Raw genomic sequence first — 25,124 nt, forward strand, 5'->3', positions numbered from 1 at the left:
ATTTTGAGTTCAGCTCTAATGAAGTTGTGTTTCAAAAGCTCAAGCGTGCAGAGTGAGCGAAGGTATTCAGTAAAGAGAGGTTTATCTTATAAAAGCATATCAGCAGTCAGTAGATTTATGACAGCACGGTGACGCTGAGCGTCCTTCAAAATGCTCACATAAGTCACCACACACAGCAAAGCAAGATACACTTACTGAAGCAAAGAGGAAGCAAAAAATAAATAAATAAATAAAAACATTGGGTGGTACAATAAATATAAGCAATATGGACACTTGCAGTTAAAACTAAATTCTGAAGATTCACTCTCAGCAGTGGCTGTCCTAAAGCAATTTCCTGTGAATACACAGTATGTGAAATAAGTCTCTCTAAACAGAGGAAGGTGAAGTATTGCTGTCATCACACTTCTCTGGATATGTTGCGCTGTGTTCATCTGTAACACAGGGCTGTCACCAGAGGGAGTCAATGCATTCCTCCTCACAGTCCTCAAACAGAACCTTGATGTGATGCATTATTTCAAGACATAAAATCTCCCGGGTGGTCTGAAATATCCTTTAAAGTAATAACAAATGCCCAGTGGCAACAGCATCCGAATAAAATTTGTATAATGTAACCAAAAGCCACAGGTGCCTCTCACTGAGTGGCATCATTTTCTTTTCAAGGTCTGACATTCAGAGAACAAGTAATCGCTCCTTCTTTAGGGGAGGAGGAGTGGGTGGTTTGACAAGTGCACAGTAAGTGGAACAAAGGCTGCATGTTCATGCACGACGCGTCGGGGACGTGAACATCAATTAACCTCTGCACAGAAGCCAAGATAAAACATGTCATTTTCTTCTGAAGCAAGCCTGAGGTCTGAGGGTCAGAGGTTCCTGCATGCATAATCTGCCGCTTTAAATGTAGATCATTACAAATCACAGTGTGCACTTGTAGTAAAGTACATTTAGCCTGAGTGTAAAAACAAAATCGTCCTTCTAACTCATTTTTGAGAAGTGCGGTGCAGGCAAGTCGCCTCACTATTTTTTTTATGGCCCTTCAAAGTTTAGTTGGGAACGCAATAAAACTGGTCAACACCCTCACACATGTAGAGTAAGACTGAACATTTCACCCGAAGATTCTAAACTTGGTCAGGGGAGCTTACTAGTTTTAATTGTAGAAATCAAATGTTTATTTAAATTTTTTTCCAATTTTTTTTCTCCATCTAATCTTCCACTGTTTAAAAACATTGACTCTAAATTGCGTGTGAATGTGACTGTGTATGACTGACTGAGTCTCCGTGTCGTCTCTCAATCCGAAGGTTCTAGGTTCGATCCCCCATCTCCCCATGTCCACGTCTCAAAGCGTCCTTGACCAAGACACTGATCCCCTAATTGCACGGATTGATTAAGCGGGAGGTGCGTGAGTGCGCCTGTAAATGGGTGAATGTGATTAACAGTGTGAGGCGCTTTGCAGCCTGCGCAAGCAGTGGAAAAGTGAAATCCTAACCTGCCATCAGTCAGCGGGATCAGTTCAAGCGTCCTGTGAACGAATGTTGGATAAAGATGAGTAGAAGCTGCATGGACGGAATTCTCACAAACTCGAGACACACAAATTAGTTGAGCACTGCTGGAGCAGCTCCTCCAATCTGCTCTGTCCACTTGGAGAAGTCCCGTTGGGCAAGGCACTGAACTCTCCCTTGTACCAATTTGTGCAGACACGTTGTATGGTAACCATCACGATTGGTGTGCGAGCAATTGTATGAATGGGGCAGATCATGTAAAGCCTATTGAGACTGCTGAAGCAGAGAAATGTGCTGTACAAGTAAAGTCCATTTACATTCTGTTGTGTGGCTTCACTGAGTCGGACTCGCTGCTATGAACACGACTCCGCCACTTCAGTTTGACAAAACCGACTTTAAACAGTTCAGATCAGGGTTTGTTTGTTTTTTTCTCCCTTGGAACTGTTGCAGAAAAGTTTGAAAAGTTTGCAGCAAATGTCTTTGCCGGTTCGTACAATTTCTGTGGTGATGTTTGTGGTATATTATAAAGGTGAAGACAGGATGTTTTTGGTGTTATTGTTGTTGTTGTTATTCCGGCCTGTGTTTTGAACAAGTCCTAACTGCTGAGTTCCACACTTTTACTTTCGGTTACTTTTTTACCCCCACTCTTCCCCGTTGTTTCTTTTCCTCCCTCAATCCCTCTCTCTCTCTCTCCCCCTCTCTCCCCCAGAAAACACAGAGATTAAATCCATTCCTCAGTGTCCTTAAACCTCCAACTCAGCTGTTTAGTTGCAAAAACAATCCGTTTGTTCTAAGTCTGGGTGTGGATCTGTGTGTGTTGGTGGCCGACACACATACCGTTTGTGTTACTCTTTGCCAGATTTGTGCGATTGTGGTCAACTGTGTTTGTGTCTGTGCGACAGCAGCCAACCTCAAGAATCTCGTGGAGGTAAATAAATGATAAGCGGTGAGGTGTGGCAGTGCTTTGTGTTTGGAGCTGGTCTTTTTGTTATCATATCTTTCTAGATATTCCTATTTTATACCAAGTAATGTGACACAGATTCTTATAAGAGTCTCTGAACTTGATTTCTTCTAGAGACTCGGAGAGAGTAGGGATATGTGGCAGTTGATGATTGCACGACTGAAAAAGTTGGCCATACCCAACACACCATGACCGACTTGTTGTCACTGCGAAGCACAAATTCACCCAAAGTGTCTCCTCCGTTATGCACGCCAAGCACCATCTGGATGTGCGCTGGATCTCGTCCATCGTCGTGGACCAGATCCAGCGCACGTCGCAGATGGGGCTCGCCCATCACGTCATAGTGACAATCGTTCCATCTAAACTTCATATTTTGAACAAAAGCAAAGCAAAACCAGCAAATGTCGGACGAGTGTGTTGAAACAAAAGAACATGGAACTTGTCCGGGTGGCCACGTGCGAACTCTTACGTTAACCTAAACCTTTCACCATTTTTGGTAACTAAATAATATCTTTATATGTCCTTTTTCCTAACAAGTTAGGAACGATCATTAGATACATACTGTAAATATAATGTTGTGCTATATATTGATGACTTACTTAATTACTTTAAACAAATGGTGGGCCACTCATTTACCTAAGAGGCTCCATGAAAAATTAGCACTACGATGGAGGGCTGAGACGTAAGTGGAATTCAGTTTTGTTCAATAAAATAGAACCTCTTCATAAAAAGCTCATGTCACAATTCTTTTCGAGGTGCTGTTGCTCCGCATCACTTCTTCTCAGTCTTTCCTCGTCTTTGTCTTGTAGTCGTGCTTCAGTATATTTTCTTTTACAATTTTGACCTTGGTTATTTTGAACATGTAAAAAAAAAGTTATTAAGTTAATAACACCGGAAATTGTTAAATTATTATTAATATTATTATGATATTAGTGTTATTCTGGTCATTTTTGTGCCTCCCAGCTGGTTTTTGTATTTACAAAGAGCACAGAGATTTTTTAAGCTACTACTACTACTACTACTACTACTACTACTACTACTACTAAATACACTAAAATATGCTCAACAGCTCCATAAGGTTGAAGTTCCCAACCGTTTTAAAGTGTGCACAATACAGTGTGACACAGGAGAACACGTTCAAACAACCTAAATTGTTTTGCTTTTTGTTTTATTCTGGATCGATCTTGCTTCTTTTGGCACAAACACTCAAACCAATCTACACCCAAGTGTTCACATTTACACAGCAACGTTGTGAAAACGATGTGGTTTTCCTGTTGGGCCACTAGTGGGTGCTATTATTTGTTTTTGAGAGGAAACCACACATGCATGCACGCAGCATGTTCTGCCCACTTGCTTTCACACTGCCGTCCCCTCATATTTTAGTTTCACTGAATGTAAGTCTTGGGCCCCGGCTCGCTCAGTCGGTAGAGCATGAGACTCGCAATCTCAAGGTAGTGGGTTCATGTCCCACGCCGGGCGCCACCTTCCATTGGGCTCACCACCCGCAGGAAAGGTTCTTAATTGGTGCAAGGTGATCTGGGTGACAATGGATGGATGGATGGATGGATGGACGGATGAATGCAAGTCGATCTTGCCTGAGACTTAAGGTGTAACATTATCTAATCACCCCAACCAGAATATCATTCGCAAGACTCAATGCAGAGCCATTATCTGTAACTGAGTACAAAAAAAGTTCCCTTTTTTTTGTAAATGATTACATACCTATGTTTTTCTGGGTTTTATTATCAAGTACAGATTAGTACATATCTACTGTATGTATTCTATAACCTTTACAGTCCCTTAACCAATGGCTCAAGACCTCACAACGGTTTACCTTGTATTTCGAGGTTACTGTGTTGTTTATGTTAAATGGTGACTAACATTGGATACATTGGGAATAAATGGAGGGGGGGGGGGGGGGGGGGGGGGTCAATCAGTCAGAAAAGGCATTCAGAACTTAAGAAGTGACATTGCCATGTCCCCAGCTGTGCGTATGTTTGTGTTGAGCGTCCCTGTCTCCCGCCATTCATGCAGTAATGCAGTGTTGCTATCTTCACATCATGTGTCTGGCAGCTCACTTCGCTTAATTTTGGCTTTGTGCTCCGGAGCCATGTGCCATGAGGACACACACAAGTTTGTGCAGCTCCACTTTGGGGACCCGCACTGACAAAATTATATTCCGGTGAGTATTTGAAAGGAAGAGAAAAGGGCAAACAAAACAACAGAAAAAAAAAGTATGATTACTCTCACTTAACAATGTAAAGTTTGTGGTAATTGCTTAGTTTTAAAGTGGTGTATGGGTGGAGTCAGAAACCTGCTGTGATTATAACAAAGACACAATATAACCTTTTACTGTAAACCTTTTTAGCAAGCACTTTCAGTTGAATGGCAGAAAAAAAAGGAAAGAGATTCATTTTAAAGTGTTGTTGTGCCCTCATAAATGCACTTTAATGTCTATGTTTTTAGGACTTCCAGAGTGAGTTTTTGGCTTTTTTACATCAGAAGGTTGGGTACACTATGTTTCAAATAAAACATAATAAGAGTCTTTTGTCTTAAAACATATACTCCAGTACTACAACTAGTACAAATACAATTTGCCAAAGTTTTATGATTTAAAATTTCAATTAATTCTAAACAAATGTATTAAAATGTTCTTCAGGTTCTCGTCTCTGAGTGAGAAAGTGGGATAAGTACCTTTGTACCTAAAGCTGACCTGGATATCTTTGAAATGCAAACCCTTATCTTGTTCTAATCTCGTACTTTTGGCCACCGAATCTTCCCCCTGTTGCGATTTTCGTCATTATTGTAGTTACAACAATAGCTGGTTGTCTCTCATGTTCATGTATTTCATTGAAAACAGCCGACTAAGGTTGAAATTTGTCTGATTTTTGGGACTGATAAGAAATGGTAACAGCCTTTATTGACAATCGGATGTCCCATTCAAAACACAAACAAATAATTGGATTATATTTCAATTCTAAGGACATGTTTTCTTTTAAAGTTCCAGGTCACTTTCCGATTCTGCGAAAAGAAATTTGTCTTTCATGAATGTCTCTTGTTTCCCAGCCAAAAAGTTTCCTCAAACTTTCCCACTTGTCTAAAACTCGATTTTTCTAAGAACGTCCTTTGGGCTATTCATTCTTGGTGCAAGTATAATTCAGCAAACCCGATTAAAAAAAAACCTGAACAAAGACGACAGCGGTAGTTCAAGAAGACTCATTCTGCTGACCCCCCCCCCATCCGACTTGTCTTATACCTTCATTGGAAAACGAAACCCGACCGCCGTAACCGTGCAGTTTTCAAACTGATTTACACCTGGAAAATAAAAATGATTTGGAGAAATAGTTTGAGGCACCAACAGTCTAACATCCCTTTGATGTTAACAAGCGGTAAATCAGGTTTCAGAGAGAGAGGAAGATGAAGAAGGAGACGGTGTGATTGCGGGGGGGGGGGGGGGGACAAAAGCAAAAGAGCGGGTCAAGAGAGGGAATCGATGGATGTTGGAAAGAAAGAGATACTGAGAAAGTTAAAGAAAAAGGGAAATTGAAAAGAGGAAGCTGAGCTAGGAAGGGTTGGGCACTTTTCCTTTTATGTTCGGGGAGCGAACGCGTCGAGAAGAAAGTTAGATTGGAAGAAATTAATAGGTGAGAGCTGATGGAGAAGAAACGGTTTAGCTCTGATGCACAAAATGTTAACCTCGTTTGAGATCAAAGAGTTTCCCAGGGAAGCCAGAAAAACAGTCACGCCACACAAACGTGTCTAAGTTTCTCTCTGTACTTGGGTGTATTCATCAGGACGAAGGAAATTTTGTTGGAAGCGTGATTCGGCATAACACAATAACAACCGGTCGGGGTCTGACATCAAAACTGAGGCCTTTAGTTTTATGTTGAAACATGTCTTTTCTGATTTTTAACAAGACATAAACAAATCTATTTTAAGATTTGCTGCGAAGTGATCACTGCAGAGGGTATAGGTGGCTGTTATTTCTCAGTTCCAAACCAATCCGACTCTAAGCAAAGTGTATCCATCTCTTTATATCGTCATTTGAACGACAGCTGGGAAGGAAAACGGGTCTTGAAAGGTGATTAGTACACTGTAGGGTAATGATAAAAGTATCTCCACTTTCTATGGAGAAAAGATTGAGGAACCCAGTTTGAGCTAGTGTAAAGAAAGCATGATAACTCATGAACAACTAACTACTCTTAATTTTAAAACAAAGAGGGGATTTTAACCATAAGGTGACATTTTTAAAGATAAATACATTTCAACCACATACTATTTTCACAGAGGAAACCAAACACACATGCAGCATGGAACAATCCTCTTATGCATATTAACAATGAGGGATACATGGACATTTGTATGGACGGACAACAAAGTTGGATTGCTATTATTGTGGCTGAACTATAAAATTACCAAGCCCCAAGAGAATATGGACTGACAGTCTGGAGGCTGCCATTCTTGTTATTGCCCGTTTACTCGCAGTGCAAAACTGTGCAGAAGAACTATTTACTACGACTGTTTGCCACGGATCACGACTGAATGCAAAGGAAGACTCCACATAAAAGTCAGAGGCAGAGGTATCCAAAAAGTCTGACGCAAAAGGAAAGTCAAAAAATACACAGAGAGTTCAAAAACACCAGCAGGAATCAAACACCAGAGAATCACCAGGAAAGAGCTGCATGTCAAGATGAAGATGTACAACGACAATCTGGACAAGACACATGCGTTTTCAAAAAGTTCCACCTTGGGAGCTGTTTTGACAAGGTTGATGAAAATTGTGCTTCACACTCTCCCACAGTATTGTTTTAATGTGGTAGCTCTAGCTTTAAATGTTTCACTCCACTTTTCTGTTCCTGTTGCATCTCCTGTTCTTGTTAAAATAGTGCAACCGAAGAAAGCAGTTTCCTTCATAAAATAGGAATAAATAAATTTCCATCAAATTTTTAACATTTTCCAAGGGCTTCCACTGAACCAAAATGTTCCCATTTGTATTTGTGCCTGTGCAGAACGATTTACTACGGCTGGGGATCCTCTGTGCAGCGACAGCGTTTCAAAAAAGTTGTGTTTTCTCCCGTGCATATGAAGTCAGTGTTTTTGAAACATTGCTTTTTTTCCCCGATTCCATAGAAAAGAAGTGTAAGGTTGTTGTTTTGGGGTTTCATCCCCCCGAAAAATTCCACATTGGAAACCATTTTCAAAAAGTTGCATTTTCATTAGCTCAGAGCACCGTCGTCATGTAAACGGACACCTAAAAACGCAAGGAAAGTTTTCTGTTTTCACTTGAAAACGTTGTTGCGTAAACAATTTCTAAATAAAGTCGGTAAATGCTTGTGGTCTGGAAAATTAGAACTACTGTTTTTCTTAAATTTCCAATTCTGCACCTGCATAATTGTTTGGTATACACAATACCAAACAACACCACATTAGAGAAAAATGACAATGAGCACATCTTTAATTTGTAGCCACTCACTATATGTTGGTAGAAACACTCAGTGATTTTATACCCGGTCGGAACATGAGCAGGCGCACAATGGAGTTATTACATGTGAGTCAAACAGTTCTTTCACTGTGTTATTCCCTCCAACAATGAAAAAGTTGCATAAGCAACTGTTGCAAGTGGAAAAGTTTCCCTTAACAACATAGAAGAAAAGTAAAAAAAAAAAAAAAAAAGGGTCTTGTTTTTCTTTGGAGAAGATAGTATAAAGATAATATTTAATAGCTTTATATATAAAAAAAATATTGCTATGGCAGCATATTATTGCCCTTGTGACATAAGTGATTTCATGCTAATCTAATTTTAATGAGAATCTGAGAACTTTTTAGGGTGATGAATTGTAATATACTGAGAAATTGTTCCTGGTGAAATAAGTTTTACATGATAAATAATTAATCTTTTCCAGTGGGTCAGTCCATTTTAATGAACGTTGTCAACTCTTATCAGTAGTATAAACATGAAGTAGAGGGACTTGTTCCACCTCCTCCTCCGCTCTTACTCCAGACTTTAGACTTCAGTCCCCATTCCACAGGTGGTCTGAAAACACACTGTTTATTGGCCCTTCACTATGTTTGCTAAAATATGGTTTCTTTGGGGGAAAAAATACAAAAACGAAATTGTTGGGCTTGACTTAGTCTTGGCTCCATAAAGTCTTGGTCTTATCTTGGCAAAATCAAGACACTCTGGTCTTGATTTTGACCCGATCTCTGGTTAGTTGGTCTTGACTACAACACCGGGTCCCATCATGATCGAGGCGACACGTTGGATCGGTGGCTTCAGACAGAACCAGTTCAAATAAGCTCCAATTTCAAAAAAAAGCTTTTGTAATAAATAGATCATAATGTTAATGTTGGCCTGCTTTTGTGATGTTTTACAGTTAGCGGGAAATATAGTTATTTTTTATTGGGTTAGTTGGTTGGCTGCAGGTAGCACAACTTTTGTCTTTAATATCAATGTTCATTGTGGTATTATACTTGTGTTAATGTCGCTTTACCTCTGGGGTTAAGGTAAAAACAATGGAGAAAGAAAAACGTCTCTTCTTTTGATTATACTAAGAGCTTAAGTATAAATCTCCTGGGTCCAAGTCCTCAGACGCATAAATCAACATTTCCTCCATATAAACTATCTTTTCTTCCTACTTTTTGCGTTGCCTCAGTCCCAAATACCAGAGGTCGACCACTTTGTAACTTTTGATCTAAAGAAATCACCAAATTTCCTCCAGTGAATTAGCGTGATACTGAGATTCAATCGTTTGTATATGTGAAGACAATAGAATTTCTCTAACACAAAATCAGTTTTACGGAGAGTTGTAAGAGTTCTGCCGGTGTTAGCTGTTAGACGTTTATCCAACAGAAACACAATGAACAATAGTTGTACATTTGAGAGTCTAATTTTCTTGTCATCATTTCTAATAATTACGGTCTTTTGTGTCTTGGTGTGAAGAATTTCCGTTGGAGTGTTTGCATGCTGGTGGCTGCCAGTTGGGGTGAAATTGATATAAATGCAACTGTATTCTATGTTTTGGAGTTCATTTCTCATTTGAATGGATCAAATGTCCTTTTCCACGTGTGGGTGTCGTTGTGGATTGCTTACTGTGTCTAGTATAAAGAGTGTAAAGATAATTTATTGCAGACTTGGTTGAAATGTAACGGTGGATTCTGTGAAAGACAGAAAAAGTCAGACTGAGCAAGAAAGTTGAACAAAAGGAGGTAAATGCTAGATGTAAGGGCAAGAGTGAAATAGGGTAGAGTGAGAGAAAATTGTGAGGTACACAGACAAAAGTGGGTGTGAGAAGAGGGAGGATAAGTGTAGGGTAAAGACAGAGGGGGAGGAGAGGTTATATACATGCCGAGACTGGGCGAAAGGTGCAGAAACATAAAAAGAATCAAGAAATACGAGTGGGAGGGAAAGAAAACCAAACAGTGAGACAAAGGAATCACAATAAATACATTTACTGCTCTTGCAGTGGTTAATATGATTTTGTATTGACACTTGTTACTGAGTTTGTCCTCCACTGAGGTACTGAGGTTGAACATGGATGAAATTTTGATTATTAACCAATAATAACACAGTATTGCACGTTTTGTCACCAATATTCCAATGTAGAGAAACTTCATAAATAATATTTAAAGACCGATGTTGCTGTCTGGTTGGATAAAAACTGCAGTTTGTTAAGCACTGTGGCTGTGACCATAGAATGCTGTTTAACCGACCCATACATCTTTCTTCTGTACCCTCTTCATCAACTTTGAACATCAAGTGTTTGCTGACATCACTAGTAAGGGTAAGGTCACTACTCTATATCAAAGGTAGCAAAGAGACACTAGCAACCACACACATCTGCAACCACAACGGTTTTCGATCCACCGAACATGTTTGGATTGTGAGGGAAAGTTTTGGTAAGAACCGGTAGAACATGAAGACTTTGTACAGAAAGTCCATTGTCTTCTATCAAACAAATGTTATTCCCATGAGGCCACATTTTCAAGTGAAAATCCTGAACCACTAAAAACACAACTTTATGAAAACAACTCTCAACTTGGAAATTTTCATAAGTGCTCCGACTCAGTCTTGGTGCAGACAAGGGAACAAGCAACTTTTCCGAAACGCGGTTAGCACAGATGTGCACCACGGACATAGTACATAGATCTTCTGCTGATGCGTGAGTGGATGGACAATAACAACAATGGCGGCCTCCAGAGTGTCATGACTCCCAGACCATGTTCTCCTGGGACTCGATAGTTTTATAGTTGACAGTCGCTCAGCCTAGCAATCCAACATTGTCGTCTCGCCGCACAAATGCCTGTTTACTCCCATTGTTCGCCGTGCGTAAGTGGGTGGGGTTTCATTACCAAAACAAACAGCACCCACTAGTGACCTGGCATGCTAACTACATCGTTGTCAGCGTTTCTGCCATTTCCATGTAAACGGACGTCGTTTTCGTACCTCGCTGTGTAAATGCGAAACTTTTCTGGCACAAAAACGCAAAGGCAATGCATTCCGTTGAAATGTTGTCATGTAATCGGGACTCTAGGCAACTGTGCTAATTTATTGCATCATCTACTGGTCGAGTGATGTTGAATGAAGAGCAACTGTGAATGTAGGGAGGAGGAACGGGGATGAGTCCGATCACAAAACAAGAAGAGCTGAACTGAAACCTTTTCAATGTAACTCTACTGCTACTAGTTGTCTGACCTCCACCCTACTTGGGCAATTCAACAAATTTATGTCATTATCATTTTACCGTAATTTCCGGACTATTGAGCACATCTGAGTAAAAGGTGCACCCACCAAGTTTAAAAAGATAAAAACAAGTGGACATATATAGGCTACACTTGTCTGGAAGTAACAGGGCATGAATTTCACCGTGGATTTGTCGGGATTGTGCATATTTTCATCAATTCCCGCAAATCTGACCGCACACACCCATGGGTGTGTGTGTGTGTGTGTGTGCGTGTGCGCAGGTCGTCCACCTGCTGCAGAAAAGCCCTCCCTGCGAGTTCAGCATGGAAGCCCTGTACACCGGTGGTGATTGTTTTGGCTTTCAGTCGGATCTGCATGGTTTAAACACCTCGGCCGTCTGCTCTCTGTGTGTTCACCCAGTCCTTAAGAACGTTTTCAATTTCGGGCCATCTGCTTTTCTTACCTCTGAAAGCTTTTGTCATCTTTTTGCATCGAGTCAGTTCTTCACGCTGCCGTTTCCAACGCCTCACCATCGATTCACTGATGCAGCAGCTCTATTTCCTTCATCGATGGTCAGCTCGATCGTCTTTAACTTGATAGCTGCATCATACGTGTCTCTTCATGTGTTTTCCATGATGAGGTTGTGTGCATGAAGCGCAAAACGACTGATCGGAAGAATTTAGTGTGATTCACCGTTAATTCAACCGGACCAATAAAAACCATTTCGTTGGTCCACGGTGACCTGTTTGGCAATTTGGATTTCATGAATTGTTTAAGCCGCAGGGTTCAAAGCGTGCGAAAAAAGCACTGCTTATAGTCTGGAAATTACGGTATGTGCATTTTCCAACATGTGTCATGCTGTTAACATAACTCACTTAACTTGAGCTTGACCTGCACAACAACCTTTGACTGTTACACGTTATGTTAATTATTATCACCAAGACAATGAACATCTGGTTTATCGGTCCGCCACAACCTCAGATCGTGTAATTACTTTCTAACTGAGAATACATCGTTGTTTTTTTTTACTTCTGTGTAAGTCGACTGATTATCTTCTGTTTGTTTAAGGATCCATTGAAAACTCTCTGTGATGTAATGATGCAGAATAGTAGAGACATTTTGACTTCAGGTGTTTTATACACCAAACGTGCAAATCAATCAATGAGAGTAACGCTACAGTGCTGATGTGGAGTTACAATGCATCCCCTTTCTGCCTGACAACATCGTGGGTAAAACACGTGGGCCGGTCAGGCGTCGGCTCAATCAGTCGCACAGTCGAATGATGAGAATGGTTCAAACAAAACTGGACCAAATCCAGGCTTTTTCCACTTGTTCTGCCTGTCAAATTATCTGCGAGGGTGCTGTCGGCTTTGTGAATTACAACCATAATAATCTAGTGTCCACACACATTTTGTGCCCTTCAGTATCAGTACAATTTGAATAATAGTGTTCCAAAATTACATAATTGCATTTCTCACCACAGACGACATACAAGCCCCATAAAAGACGGAATTTAAAACATTGTCTACAGGTATGTTTTGGTTTTTGCTAAATATATGTGGCTATTAGTTGAGGAAGTACTTTGCACCTTTAAAGCTATGAGGTCCAGAAGGTCAGCAAAAGCAAAAGCCACATTATTACAATTCAACGGATAGGCAAATTGCTCAACACATACGACACAAAGTCTCAAAACAAAATACAAGCACCATGATAAACATTTTTAAGCCACCTCACAAATGCAGGTAATATAACACAAGTGCAGAACTACACAACATAAATGTTGTTATTGAAACTAGTACAAAAGATAACGTACCCCAATTATCAGGGGTGTCAGTCATAGGGCCCGTAGTGAACACAACACAACACTGAGACCTGAGATATCAGTGACGCTGCTAAGAACTTTCACTACCTCGTTGTGAGCGGAGTCCCAAAACCATGCTGTCATGGTGAGTTTGTAAAAATATGCAGAATGCAACAGCGAGAGGAGACGATTTTAAGACATTTATGAAGGAATTGTTTGGATTTTGTGAAAATCTAGTCATTTTCATCACATATACTCTGTGCAACAACAAAGAAAAACTTGACCGTCCAACCCTTTGCGCAGAGCCTTTGCTAAAGTCTCCATTAATGAGAAAGATTGGGAACCTTTAGGGAACCTGGTGATACATACATAGACAACAGCAGAATCAGACAAGACCAAGGTTCCTCCATCATGGAACATAAAGCAATGAACATAAATATTATTATTTTGGACAGTTGAATTGATCGTAACACCAAGTGTATTGAGATGGAATGACGATGGCCAAAGCTCATTCTATAAAGTCCCAAAAGTCACTACACAAACGCAATTACTTCTTCAATGCAAAAGCCATATTTCCAATAGAAAACACTCAGCAAGACTATAAGTGTCATAATATAAATGCAAAAGCAACACAACACATTGACAAAGGTCACAGCGCATAATAAAAAATTTAAAAAACACACAACAGAAAAACCCTCAATGGGAAAGTGAGCATTCGGCTGTTTGAATGGACTCGGGTGCTACTGGATTCTTTTCACAACAGTGTTGGGATTTTCTTTTTTTTTTTCGTTGTGACCATTTGTAGCCACTTTTTTTTAAAAAAGTAGTGCTCCCAAAGAAAAACAGTGAGAAATATCTGATCTGCTGCTGAAATCTTCCAAAAGAAACCTGCTACAACAGAGAATGCATCTGCTCCTGCTGAACACGCTGTGCTACATCTGTTTGATCTGAATTCAGGAAGTCATCGTTCTGCACGACTTTTCACAGACTTGTTTTTTTTCTTTTCTTTCTTCTTCTTCTATTCTTTCTTCTTTCTCCTCAGGTTTCTCCAAACTGCGACCAGGTTTTGGTGAACGGGAAGGAAATGCGTGGCCACCAGTCTCTAGCGGTCAACTTCACCTACCTGCACCTCTCCACCCAGCTGCAGCTCACCGTCTGGGTGCCGAAGCTTCCCCTGCAGATCGACGTGTCAGACACCGAGCTGAGCCAGGTCAAAGGCTGGCGGGTTCCCATCGTCACCAACAAGAGGTAATTCGAGGGAGGGGAAGGAGAAGGCAAGGACGGGAGCGTGTAGTGGAAGGTGCAAGCACGAGCATCAGCGTGATCGTTTTTGACTCATGCTGCACAAACATTTGTTCTGCTTCCCTGACATCAGTGTTCTTTTTTTTTTTTTCTCCTCCAACACTGTCTTTTCTCATTTCTTTGTCTTTCCTCGATTGCTGGACTTTATCAAGGTTATGCACAAAGCTTAAACGTTTAACGTTATATAAATGCTTAGAACCAGGCCTGTGCGATAATAGTAAACGGATAATCCAATAATGATATGATTTGCAATGATTACAAACACATTACAAACAAGTTGTGTTTTTCTCTTGCCCTTCATTTACACCAGCTCTGAATGGGCTGTACTTTCTTTAATTGTTTTTTTGTGCATCTGCAGTTCAATTCAGACGCATATTTAGAAAAGTAGCACTTTTTCTCTTTCTCATTTTTTTCTTCATTTGTGTTTCTTTAACTACTTGTCCTTTGGCTACCAGGTATGAAGTGTGCAGGGATAGCAATTCATTGTACATTTTTTTAAACATTCGCAGCAATTGATCACACTTACATGTTTCAAGTTATCTCATTTTAATTTGCATTAGCATTTGAATGACCAGTGCAAGGAAACAATTTTAGTTCAGTTTAGTCAGAACACATGGGGCATGATAAACGTGCGATTTACTGTGTGGCACTACTGAAAATGGTGACGTTAGGTCTGTTTCTATACTGTTTCTATGAGTCTGGACATCGACTGCAATGGATAAAATGTTATTGCTACTCAGAAGAGAGACTTTCTAGAAAACGCTCTGTCTCTGTGTAAATGGGGGGGAAAACACAACATTTTGTAATTGCTCTGACTCTCTCCATGTAACATGGGTGTGGTTTCAGGACAAAAACAAATAACAGCACCCTCTAGTGGCCCGGTGTGCTAACTACATAATTTTCAGCATTTCTGCCGTTTCCATGTTTTCTGAAATGAAACTTTCCTGAAACGAAATGTTTTTTGTTTATTTTTTTATCAATTGAATTGTTAGTCTGCAGTTCACGCCTTGGTCCATGTAGTTGCCTAATAGGGTCACAAAAGCCAGGAACATGTAATTTGTTGACTTTTCCCCCTATCCCTGCACACGTGAATGAAACGAGGCAATGCGTAAAAATCGCTTGTGAGCGACCGCCTCTCCCGTCTTATGTGCGTATGTGTGTGTGTGTGTTTGTGTGTATGGTGTAGTGTTGATTGAATAGAGAGGTTGAGAGCGCAGTGATTTCCTATGAGGTCAAGGTCCACCGGGCTATTCTGATGACGCCTATTATGGCTTTGGCACCGTCACCAGGGACTGAATGAATTTTCCTGCTTTCACTGGCGAGGGAGACAAAGCAAGTCCATCAAAGGATGTTTGTGTGTGATTTTGTTCATATTGTCTTTGTGTGTCTGTACAGATGCTGTTATGTTCTGGTTTTGTGTGTGTGTGTGTGTGTGTGTGTGTGTGTGTGTGTGTGTGTGTGTGTGTGTGTGTGTGTGTGTGTGTGTGTGTGTGTGTGTGTGTGTGTGTGTGTGTGTGTGTGTGTGTGTGTGTGTGTGTGTGTGTGTGTGGCGGGGGGGTATAAGCTATTTTATATATCTTTTTTTTTTTTTTTTTAATTCTCAGTTTGTTATTTTTCGTTAAGGACAAAATCTTTGTATCAAAAAACAGGACAAGAAAAGATACATTCAAAAATGTTATTTATCAATATTTTTGGTTCCTTAATGATTGAATATAGTTAAGTTAGTAAAATGTTTGGGTGTTTTCTGTTATGAAAGCAATGGAAAAAAAAACACAATTTGAACCATCTATACTTGTACAAATTGCCCAGATTTTCACAACCTAATGTCACACACTGCACAGAATAATTTTTCAGGTTCTCAGTAATTGTACCTTGCAGAGGATCGAAAACTGCCTCGATTTGAGCAGCAACAGGATACACACCAGCAGTGTTCACTGCTTTTATATCAGCCACCTGCGTGGCAGCCTGCTGCTCGGTTTTATCACAGCCACACTTGTTGAAGGAAGAATATCCCTCTCCACCAAACCTTCACCCAACAAGCACGTTTACTCAGCCTCACAGGCAGGATGGGATAAATCATTGGTGTAGAAATGTGCAAAAATATGAAATGAATATAAAAACAAAATCACAAATGCATCCCAGAAATACTGTCACAAACTAACCTGCAAGACGAGGCACTCAGCATGCTCTATCAAATGTTTGGTCGCAGGGCGCCGGAGTTGTTCCCTGCTGACCATGAGCTGGAAATGTTACCTAATTAACGTAACCAATTAACCTTGAGACATTTCGTCATGATGCTTGAAAAACATGGTTCACATGTGAAAAGAAAATGGTGTTTTTATTCCAAAAGATGATCCTGTACTATATGTATGCCATGAAAATCACACCACACATCAAACTCTCAGCCAAGTATGGTAGAGGGAGCATCATGACTTGCAGCTGCCTTTCTGCCTCAGGGTGTAAACTGGATGCCACAATGCAGATAGAATAGATTTCTAAGTATCCTACAGGATGTTGTCACTGTGGCTGCCCACAAGCTGAAACTCATAAATCTATTATGCCAAATTATTCGGAGCCTAAACAAGGAGGCAAACCTCCATCGGATAAAGAAAAGTTACCTTTTGAATTGACGTCTTCAGAGCCTTGATCCCAATCTACTAGATATGCATATTGAATAACCATTTTTATAGTTGTGATAGAAGGAATCAGAAAGCCCATCACCTCAACTTTGAACTTTGGACTTCATTTTAGAGAAGCATTCTGAATTTTAATGCATCTGAATCTTGTTAGATTAGGTTTCTTCAAGTGACTAATTCATGAATAATAGTAAACTACTTTAGAGCAGGCTTTTTTCTACCACCATGTGCAAAACACAAAAGTAGAACTCATGATGAGAGAATGTTTTTTGAACCCACTGCCTTGCATCCCGCAAATGTAATTTCCAGTCAGCTCAAAAAGTGCACATGTCCTTTTATTCTTAGATTATACAATCCCTGTTCTCCGTGACCTGAATGTTTGCTTTCCTGCATGCTTCTTTGCTTTCATGTTTGTATACTTCCTGTGTGTGTGTGTGTGTGTGTGTGTGTGTGTGTGTGTGTGTGTGTGTGTGTGTGTGTGTGTGTGTGTGTGTGTGTGTGTGTGTGTGTGTGTGTGTGTGTGTGTGTGTGTGTGTGTGTGTGTGTGTGTGTGTGTGTGTGTGTGTGTGTGTTGCTACTATTCCCCATCTTGCTTCCCTTCCGTTCTGTTCGGCTGGGCCTATTTTTCAATTTCACCAATTTCTGCTCAGATTGCCACCAAGCACACACACACACACACACACACACACACACACACACACACACACACACACACACACACACACACACACACACACACACACACACACACACACACACACACACACACACACCTCCATCTCCACTAACCACTGTCTCACAGAGTGAAACACAAGCACTATTAGGCGCACACTCTCACACAGACACATGTACGATGGGGGCAGTGGGAAATGGAAAGAGAATTCCTGTAATATTACCTGGGTACCACAGGTACTGGCGCCACTATAATATATGTGTGTGTGTGTGTGTGTGTGTGTGTGTGTGTGTGTGTGTGTGTGTGTGTGTGTGTGTGTGTGTGTGTGTGTGTGTGTGTGTGTGTGTGTGTGTGTGTGTGTGTGTGTGTGTGTGTGTGTGTGTGTGTGTGTGTGTCCCTGTGTGAATGACCGATCTCGTGTGAGCCTGCGTGCATGTGGTGCTGGGTAAATGTTACACAGAGGGAGACGCAGGACAGAATTTGTGTTTCTGTGTGTGTATCTGAGAGAAACAGATAGATCATCAGCTCAGGAGCAAAAGGGAAAAGGGAGGATTTTCAGGTTTGAACGCTGGTAGTGCGTCTGAAGCTTTCTCAGGTTGTTTCTTATTTTCAGAGATTGGATCACATTATCAACCCGAAACGCATTTGACATTGTCAACAATAAAAAAAATTGAGCTTTTAATGTGACACTATGTCAATAGTTGTTGTTTTTTACACGTCAACACAGTAATAAAATCCAATCATTGTAAATGCAAAAGTAATTTAAATATTGTAAGCTGTTTGGAAAATGTAACAATAAGACAAAGTGATTGGTCCACTCTACCACGTCATGGGGCACGTTAAGAAACAGGTGATCATGTCGTAAATACACTTTATTGGAGAGGTTCTGTTAAATGCAAGAGTGAACATCACACACCACCCGGGGGCGGGGCAAACAATTCTGCTTGCGGTGGCATCCACGCCTTACACACCTCCGGGAATATGGACGACAACGTGCGTGAGGCAAGTCTTGTAGCTCGCCTCTACGGCCTGCTGGCTTGCACGCTACGCTAAAAGTCACAGTTATCACCAGAAAATAAACACTCCCAACAAGTTTCATGCGGTTTCCTTCTACGCCCCCTGGTGTTATGGTGGTGAACTCCTTGGCGGCACAAACAACCTCCACACAGAACTTCCAGGGGAGAAAGGAGTGCATAGGCACTGCCCAATGAGTACTGTTGACACAGTAGTAATTATTCTTAATACCACCATTCAGAAAAAAAACCCCAATCCTGTTGTGAGAACTGTTCAAGTTGTTCAAGTGCCATCTGGTTTAAAGCAAGACCAGGAGAGGAGATTATACAGTAGATTAGCTAAAGCCGAGTATAGACCATCAAAAAGGGGGCATTTTATTATGAGATGATCTCACCCACTTCTAATGATCTCTCCTTCTGGTTTCTACCCAGACCTACCCGAGACAGTGAGGACGATGAGGATGATGACAGGAAGGGCAAAGGCTGCACCCTGCAGGTGATTTTTGATTGGTTTTCATATCACAGATTGAAACTAAGGAGTTTCACCTTTGATCAAATGGACGGGAGAGGCTAATAAGAAGTCTCTGGGCGGATTATGTTATCAAAAGCTACCACAATGAAATGAGTGCAAATTGTGTGGTTTAACGTACGATGTTTCTCTTGGCCTTTCAGTACCAGTACGCTCTGGTGCGGGTCCTCACCCATTTTGTCGCAGAGCCTTCTGACCCAGGAGGAGAGATGGTCTACATGTTGGGCGCCGACTGGCAAGCTGATATCACTCATTTGGTCTTGGAACAGCTGAAGGTAGGTCGATGGAAATTCTCACGAATATAAATATCAGGGTAAGGACATTATTTCGGTTACAATTGAGCATTACAGAACCACGGGTCCTTTTATCAGTGACTGTAGAAAATGGAGGAGAGCCTATGGAGGAGAGCCTATTCTGGTTTTCGCCGTCAAAGGTTCATGTAAAGGTGCAAACAATAGTTACAGTGATAATTCCATCCTCCATTTCATTTTTTACCAATAGATAATACCTTCCCGATTAAGAAGTATTTTAGACTGGCAGCACGTTGATCAGTGAGAATGGCTCTACTTGTTATTACACCGTCATATTCAGGTTCGTCTGCATTATTTACTGTGACAGAATGCTATGATAAGCTAAAAATAAATCTGACGTGTTCAGATTCCATTAATCAATATCAAAACTTTCATGTGAAGCTCTACTCACTACTCATCTCTTTTGTTTTCAATGCTCATGTTATGATAGACATTAGAGAAGAATATTAGGGCTATTCATGAATTAAAAAAAATAGAACGTCGATTTTTTTTCATCATGCAATTCGAACAAAAAGTGGAAATGCAATGTTGACTTTTGTTTTTCCATCGTGCACTTTGAAAAAAGTTTAAATAGCCAGAGCATGCGATTGTTTCTACTGTGTTACAGGCAGTTTTATGAACTGGTGAAACAAACAGAACATACCGTCATGCCTACGTACAAGTAAATTACTTTGAAAAGAGTTTTGTTACCACATCGGCTGGATCAAATCCTTTCTAAAAGTTGATGTTCATGAGCAATGAGCAACCCTATCTGGTGAAGAATTATGTGATTTGATGTGTTTATTTGGGCACCCATGGGAAAAAGATTCCAGGTGGACCAGAGGAGACGTTTCCACTTCGTATTTCAACCCTGTTTTTTTCTAAGTGCACAATGAGGAAAGAATGAAGAAAAAAAAATTGCGACGTTGTATTTCAACTTTTCTTTCGAAGCGTATAATAAAATAAAAAAATAGATAAAAATGGAGGAAAAAAAAACGCTCAACATTGTATTTCAAGTTTTTTTTCTCAAACTACCAGATAAAAAGATGTTTTAACCTCCTATAGATAATTTTTTTATTACTTGAGTGACCCAAATACTTTTCCATATAGACATAATATCTTACATGTCAGTTTTCCATTGCTCCGTGTTATAATTCTATAGAGTTTACAGATGTTTAGCTGTGGTTTTATGCCTACTATAAACCAGCTCCATCTGTCCACTAAGACGAGTTACAAGCTTGAGATCGATCTCCTTTTTTGACTTCAGGGTGAAGAGATAATAAGCTCAACGTTTCTCAAATGGGAGATGCAAATTTGTCGCATTTGTCGCATTTAGTGATAGCCATTTCTTTGCCCCGCAGGTGGAAGACCATCGCATTGCCAGACTAATAGATGGACGAATCTTAGTGGGGCGAGACCTGGGAATGACCACCATTCAGGTATCAACTCTTTGATCTGCAGGAACACAGTTGGGACTCCACCCCGACGAAACACTCCGTTCACAAATCTTTCTTTGTACACGTGACCCCACACGGAAAAATGTGTCTGATAGCGTGACGTGTGGCGTTCGCAGTTTCCTCTTGTTGCTCACAGTGAGAGAGGAGGGAGCGAATTTTGTTAAGCTCAGTCTCGATGTCTTGCACAGTTTGCAGCGTTCCGTTTTTCAGTTTGATCCTCCGTTGATCCTGTCTCAATATCACCATGTCATCAGTAAACGTTTTGATTCAATATATTTACATCGGTTGTTTTTGTGAGGGCCTCAAGTAGATTTCAATTTTCAATGTTCACTTCCCCTCTAGAATGAAGTGATCGTTAAGGGTCCACATCATTCTGACCTCACACAATCTCCAAAAGACAGAATTTCACAAATTGTTTTTTGTTTGTTTTTTCAAAGAGCTTTTTTTTGTCTGTTTCTCTGCAAAAGGAATTTCATAGAAAATATCTCCTGTGGTGTGTAAGTTAGTCTCTTGGATTTTGCTTTTAAACATTAGAAACTAACAACCTTTAGTATGGGTCATTTACTTCAGTACCAGTCTCCTTTGCTTTTCTTTAAAACTGTGTTGTTGTCAACAAAGCAGTATACTTAATGTCTTTTTTTCTTTCTGGGACAAGAGGTCCTGAGAGATGCGGTGGTAAGTGTCTGATTAGGTCGAGTGCAGTGTAATTTGGCACTTCACATGACAGGGAGAAGCTGGCCGCTGATGTAAACACTATCTTCTTTCTCTTCTTCTCCTGCGACCACAAACCTCCCCCGCAAGCTTGTTACACAATTATCCACAATTAACTGCTGGATTTGGCTCCTGACATCTCGGTGTGATGTTCGGCAATTACACACATACACACAAGGAACAGGGAGGACAGCCTGGTATCTTCGTACTGGTATTCTGTGATACCTCAAAGCTGCATAACAGAAACATTGCTTTTGCTGATGTGTGTGAGTTTTCCTTTGTGTAGTGTTTATGCATTATAAGGCTTTTATGGCACAAAACCGGTCCGTCAATGTTTTTCAGTCTGGATGTAGATCGAAACACGGCACCTGAAACAGCAGTTAATAAAGTTGTGATTGACATCTTGGTGAGCAGTGACACATTTAGAGCTTCGCTTTTTGTGTTAATGGATCTTAGAGCTGCTTCCGGGTTGACCACACCGTACTGCTGGACAGGCTTGAAAAATAGTTTGAAATTTCTGGCACTGCACTAAATTGGTTTAGATTATAAATCTGAGCATATGAAAATTACTTGTGGGGTTCCTCAAGGCTCCATCCTCGGACCTCTTTTTATTTCACATCTAGATGTTCCCTCTGGTTCAGATCATGGAACATTACAACATCTCCTATCATAATTATGCAGAAAACACACAGCTCTATATATCAGTGTCAGAATGACCACAACCCTTTATACCTGCTGAGTGAGTGGAGAAATGAAATGGATGAGTGGATGTGTCAGAACTTTTTACAAATGAACCCAGATTAAAACTGAGATAATTGTTTGGTGCTCTGTTGGACTGGGATCTGGTCAGGTCCAGTGAACTCATCTTTAATCTGGAGTATTGTTGGACGTGACCATTAAAACATGCTCAGAAAGGGGATGACCTGTTGTAGAATCAACATGGTTACCAAGTTTGTTTGTTAATGATTTGTAGAATCACAGATACGAGTGATAATGCACGACACTTTACAACTGTCATAATAACCTAAAAAAGGCATTTTGACCTTCTTCCCCCCCAAAAAAATTACATTTCCTTTTCAACACATCCAAATCATGTGTTTAAGATTTAAAGGCAAAAAAAATCACTTTAGTAAAATAGATTTTGTACACACACCATATAGTATCTAACCTGTAGAAAAAAACATCCAGTGGTTATGCGTCAGTGTAAGGAATGTTAAACATAGACATATTTTATTATGTATAAAAACTAAAGAGTGGTGTTCAGTGAGATCAACTTTGAAAAGAATCTCAAATAAATAGTAAAATCATCCTTTAAAAGAAAGGTTAGGGACTGCCCACAACAACTCAAACTTTGTCGGTGCAGTGTGTGTGTGTGTGTGTGTGTGTGTGTGTGTGTGTGTGTGTGTGTGTGTGTGTGTGTGTGTGTGTTAAACTAGGCTGGCATGGAGCTGAGTGCGGCACAGAGGGGATATCTTGGGGATACGGGGAACAGCTGAGTGTGTGTTGGCGTCCGTACACACAGCTATACAGATGCACACATATTGACAGCTGTGCACCGTGAGGGAGCCAGGAGAGAGAATTTACTCAGCATTCCCATCGAGATGCCAGACTCGGCAGCCGTCATTTGATAGTTTGACATTTCAATTTTACCCCCCAGCTCCGTCTCCCTGCGTCTCGCCTCTTCCTCTGCTTCCCCGGTGTCTCTTTGTGGCCCTCTTATTCTCCGTCCGTCTTGAACAGCAATCCCAAAGCCGTCAATCACCGCATTTTGTTACCTCGCTGAGGGTGGGATTGAGTTTGACGCCCCGACACGTTCGCTCTGAGATTTTCTTTGTACACCAATCAGATCTGCCTGTCCTCCTGTCGCCGGGTGGAGGAGTATGCGACAACGCAGAGGCTTCCTAATCTGTGCCGCTGCCTGTCTGCTGCTCCCTCTCTCCATCTGCACCCCAATTCCTGCCTCGCTCTGCCCCCTCTCACTTTCTGTCCTCTTCTATTTGTCATTGTCTCTCTCCCTCTGACACTTACTCCATTTAGGTTGTTCCTTGCTTGCGCTCCAGCTCGCTAACACACACTCGCACACATAAAGTCTCTCTTCACCTTTCATCCACCCTCTTTTACTTTCACTTCTCTTTAGTTCTGGGTTTGTTGCCTTAGTTAAATGCAGACACAGTCGAGCACAGCTGCAATTCAGGATGTGTAAGCATGGCTGCGTCTTCGTGTTGCAAAGAAACCGTTTGAATGTAAGAACGGTAAGTGTGAGCCATCAATTTCCATGATAGAAGTCGCTTAATCTCAAGAAGAAAATAGGAAAGAATAGAAAGAAATTGCACAGCTTTTCCACAGAGTGAACTTTTACTTGGAACCAACACAACTTTGCTTTTTTTTTTTTTTGTGATGGATCACAAGGCCTAAAGTTAGTTCAGCTTTATTTTTACCCCCCAAAACCTCTTTGGTTGAGCGGCTTTACTACTGAAAACTTCTGAAACTTTGGAAAAGTACCTGGAAACTATAGGTTGCAGGTCATTTTGGTTGAAATGCAGCTGTTGTGTAAGAGGGCTAGCAAATGACCCCACAGTGCGTGCGTGCGTGCGTGCGTGCGTGCGTGCGTGTCACTCTGCATGACGTGACATGATAGCAGTGGTGTTTTGGAACCAGCATTTTCTTTTCACAGCGCGGTCTCCTTTAACAGGTCCGTGTTTGCCCAGTGTGTGTTTCAGACATGACAGATAGCGTACTGCGCAGTGCGTAGATAGACAAGGCTCACTTCATCAACTGTGTGTGTGTGTGTGTGTGTGTGTGTGTGTGTGTGTGTGTGTGTGTGTGTGTGTGTGTGTGTGTGTGTGTGTGTGTGTGTGTGTGTGTGTGTGTGTGTGTGTGTGTGTGTGTGTGTGTGTGTCTGCTTTCTGACTAACTGCCGCTTCATGTGGCCCAAAGCGCCGCGGTGTTAACTAGCTCTCACGGCTCCGCTGACAATGTTAAACATTTCACTGTCACCTTCAGGCAGTAATCGCTGAGCCAGCAACAAAAGCTCGTTGATGCACCGATGTTTCCAGCTGTTTTGCAGCATTTCTCACACTCAACCTGTTTATCTTTGTTTTCCCTGTAATAGTGGAAGGACCTTATGGTTTCCATTTATAATCATTTATGACACTTGAGACAAAAAACCAGGGATCTTCAGCCCGTCTGACCCAGTTTGACGCAGGTCCTGCTCTGCCGGTCTTCCCCCTCAGTCTTCTCTTGCCCTGCAGGTTCTAAAGTAGCACTCGTCTTGTCACACAGTCCTGGGGTTTCCTGAGCGTGTGCCCATCCACCTCCACTTCTTTCTCGGTATTCTTTCCTGGTTGGAAATCTCCTGTAGATCTTCGTTACAGATTACCAAAGGCTGTCGGATCCCAAGGATGGCACGCAGTCACTAGTTAAACCCCTGGAGCCTTTCTGTGATGGTTTTACCCTCCAGGTCGGAGCACCGTAGAGTAAGACAGCTTTGATGTTGTTCTTGAAGATCTCCAGATTAACCTAAGATCAATCAGAGCGGTGTATTGTTATGGATTCCTCATGCTCCTCTTATGAACGAT

The 25,124-nt window shown here is 41.1% G+C and overlaps 1 protein-coding gene across 1 annotated transcript in view; it reads left to right on the top strand.

Moving 5' to 3' along the window:
* LOC308111673 (transmembrane protein 132C) overlaps positions 1-25,124 on the top strand; it is a gene marked incomplete at its 3' end in the record, with an annotated part of 313,423 nt that overhangs the window by 280,557 nt on the left and 7,742 nt on the right. The window contains exons 7-10 of the mRNA XM_080466658.1: positions 13,978-14,183; positions 18,992-19,055; positions 19,232-19,363; positions 20,740-20,817. Coding sequence (XP_080322784.1) covers positions 13,978-14,183; positions 18,992-19,055; positions 19,232-19,363; positions 20,740-20,817 — 480 coding nt within the window. The remainder of the gene's footprint in view (positions 1-13,977; positions 14,184-18,991; positions 19,056-19,231; positions 19,364-20,739; positions 20,818-25,124) is intronic.

Source organism: Lipophrys pholis (assembly GCF_963383615.2).
Source record: "Lipophrys pholis genome assembly, chromosome: 7".
Classification (NCBI taxonomy): domain Eukaryota; kingdom Metazoa; phylum Chordata; class Actinopteri; order Blenniiformes; family Blenniidae; genus Lipophrys; species Lipophrys pholis.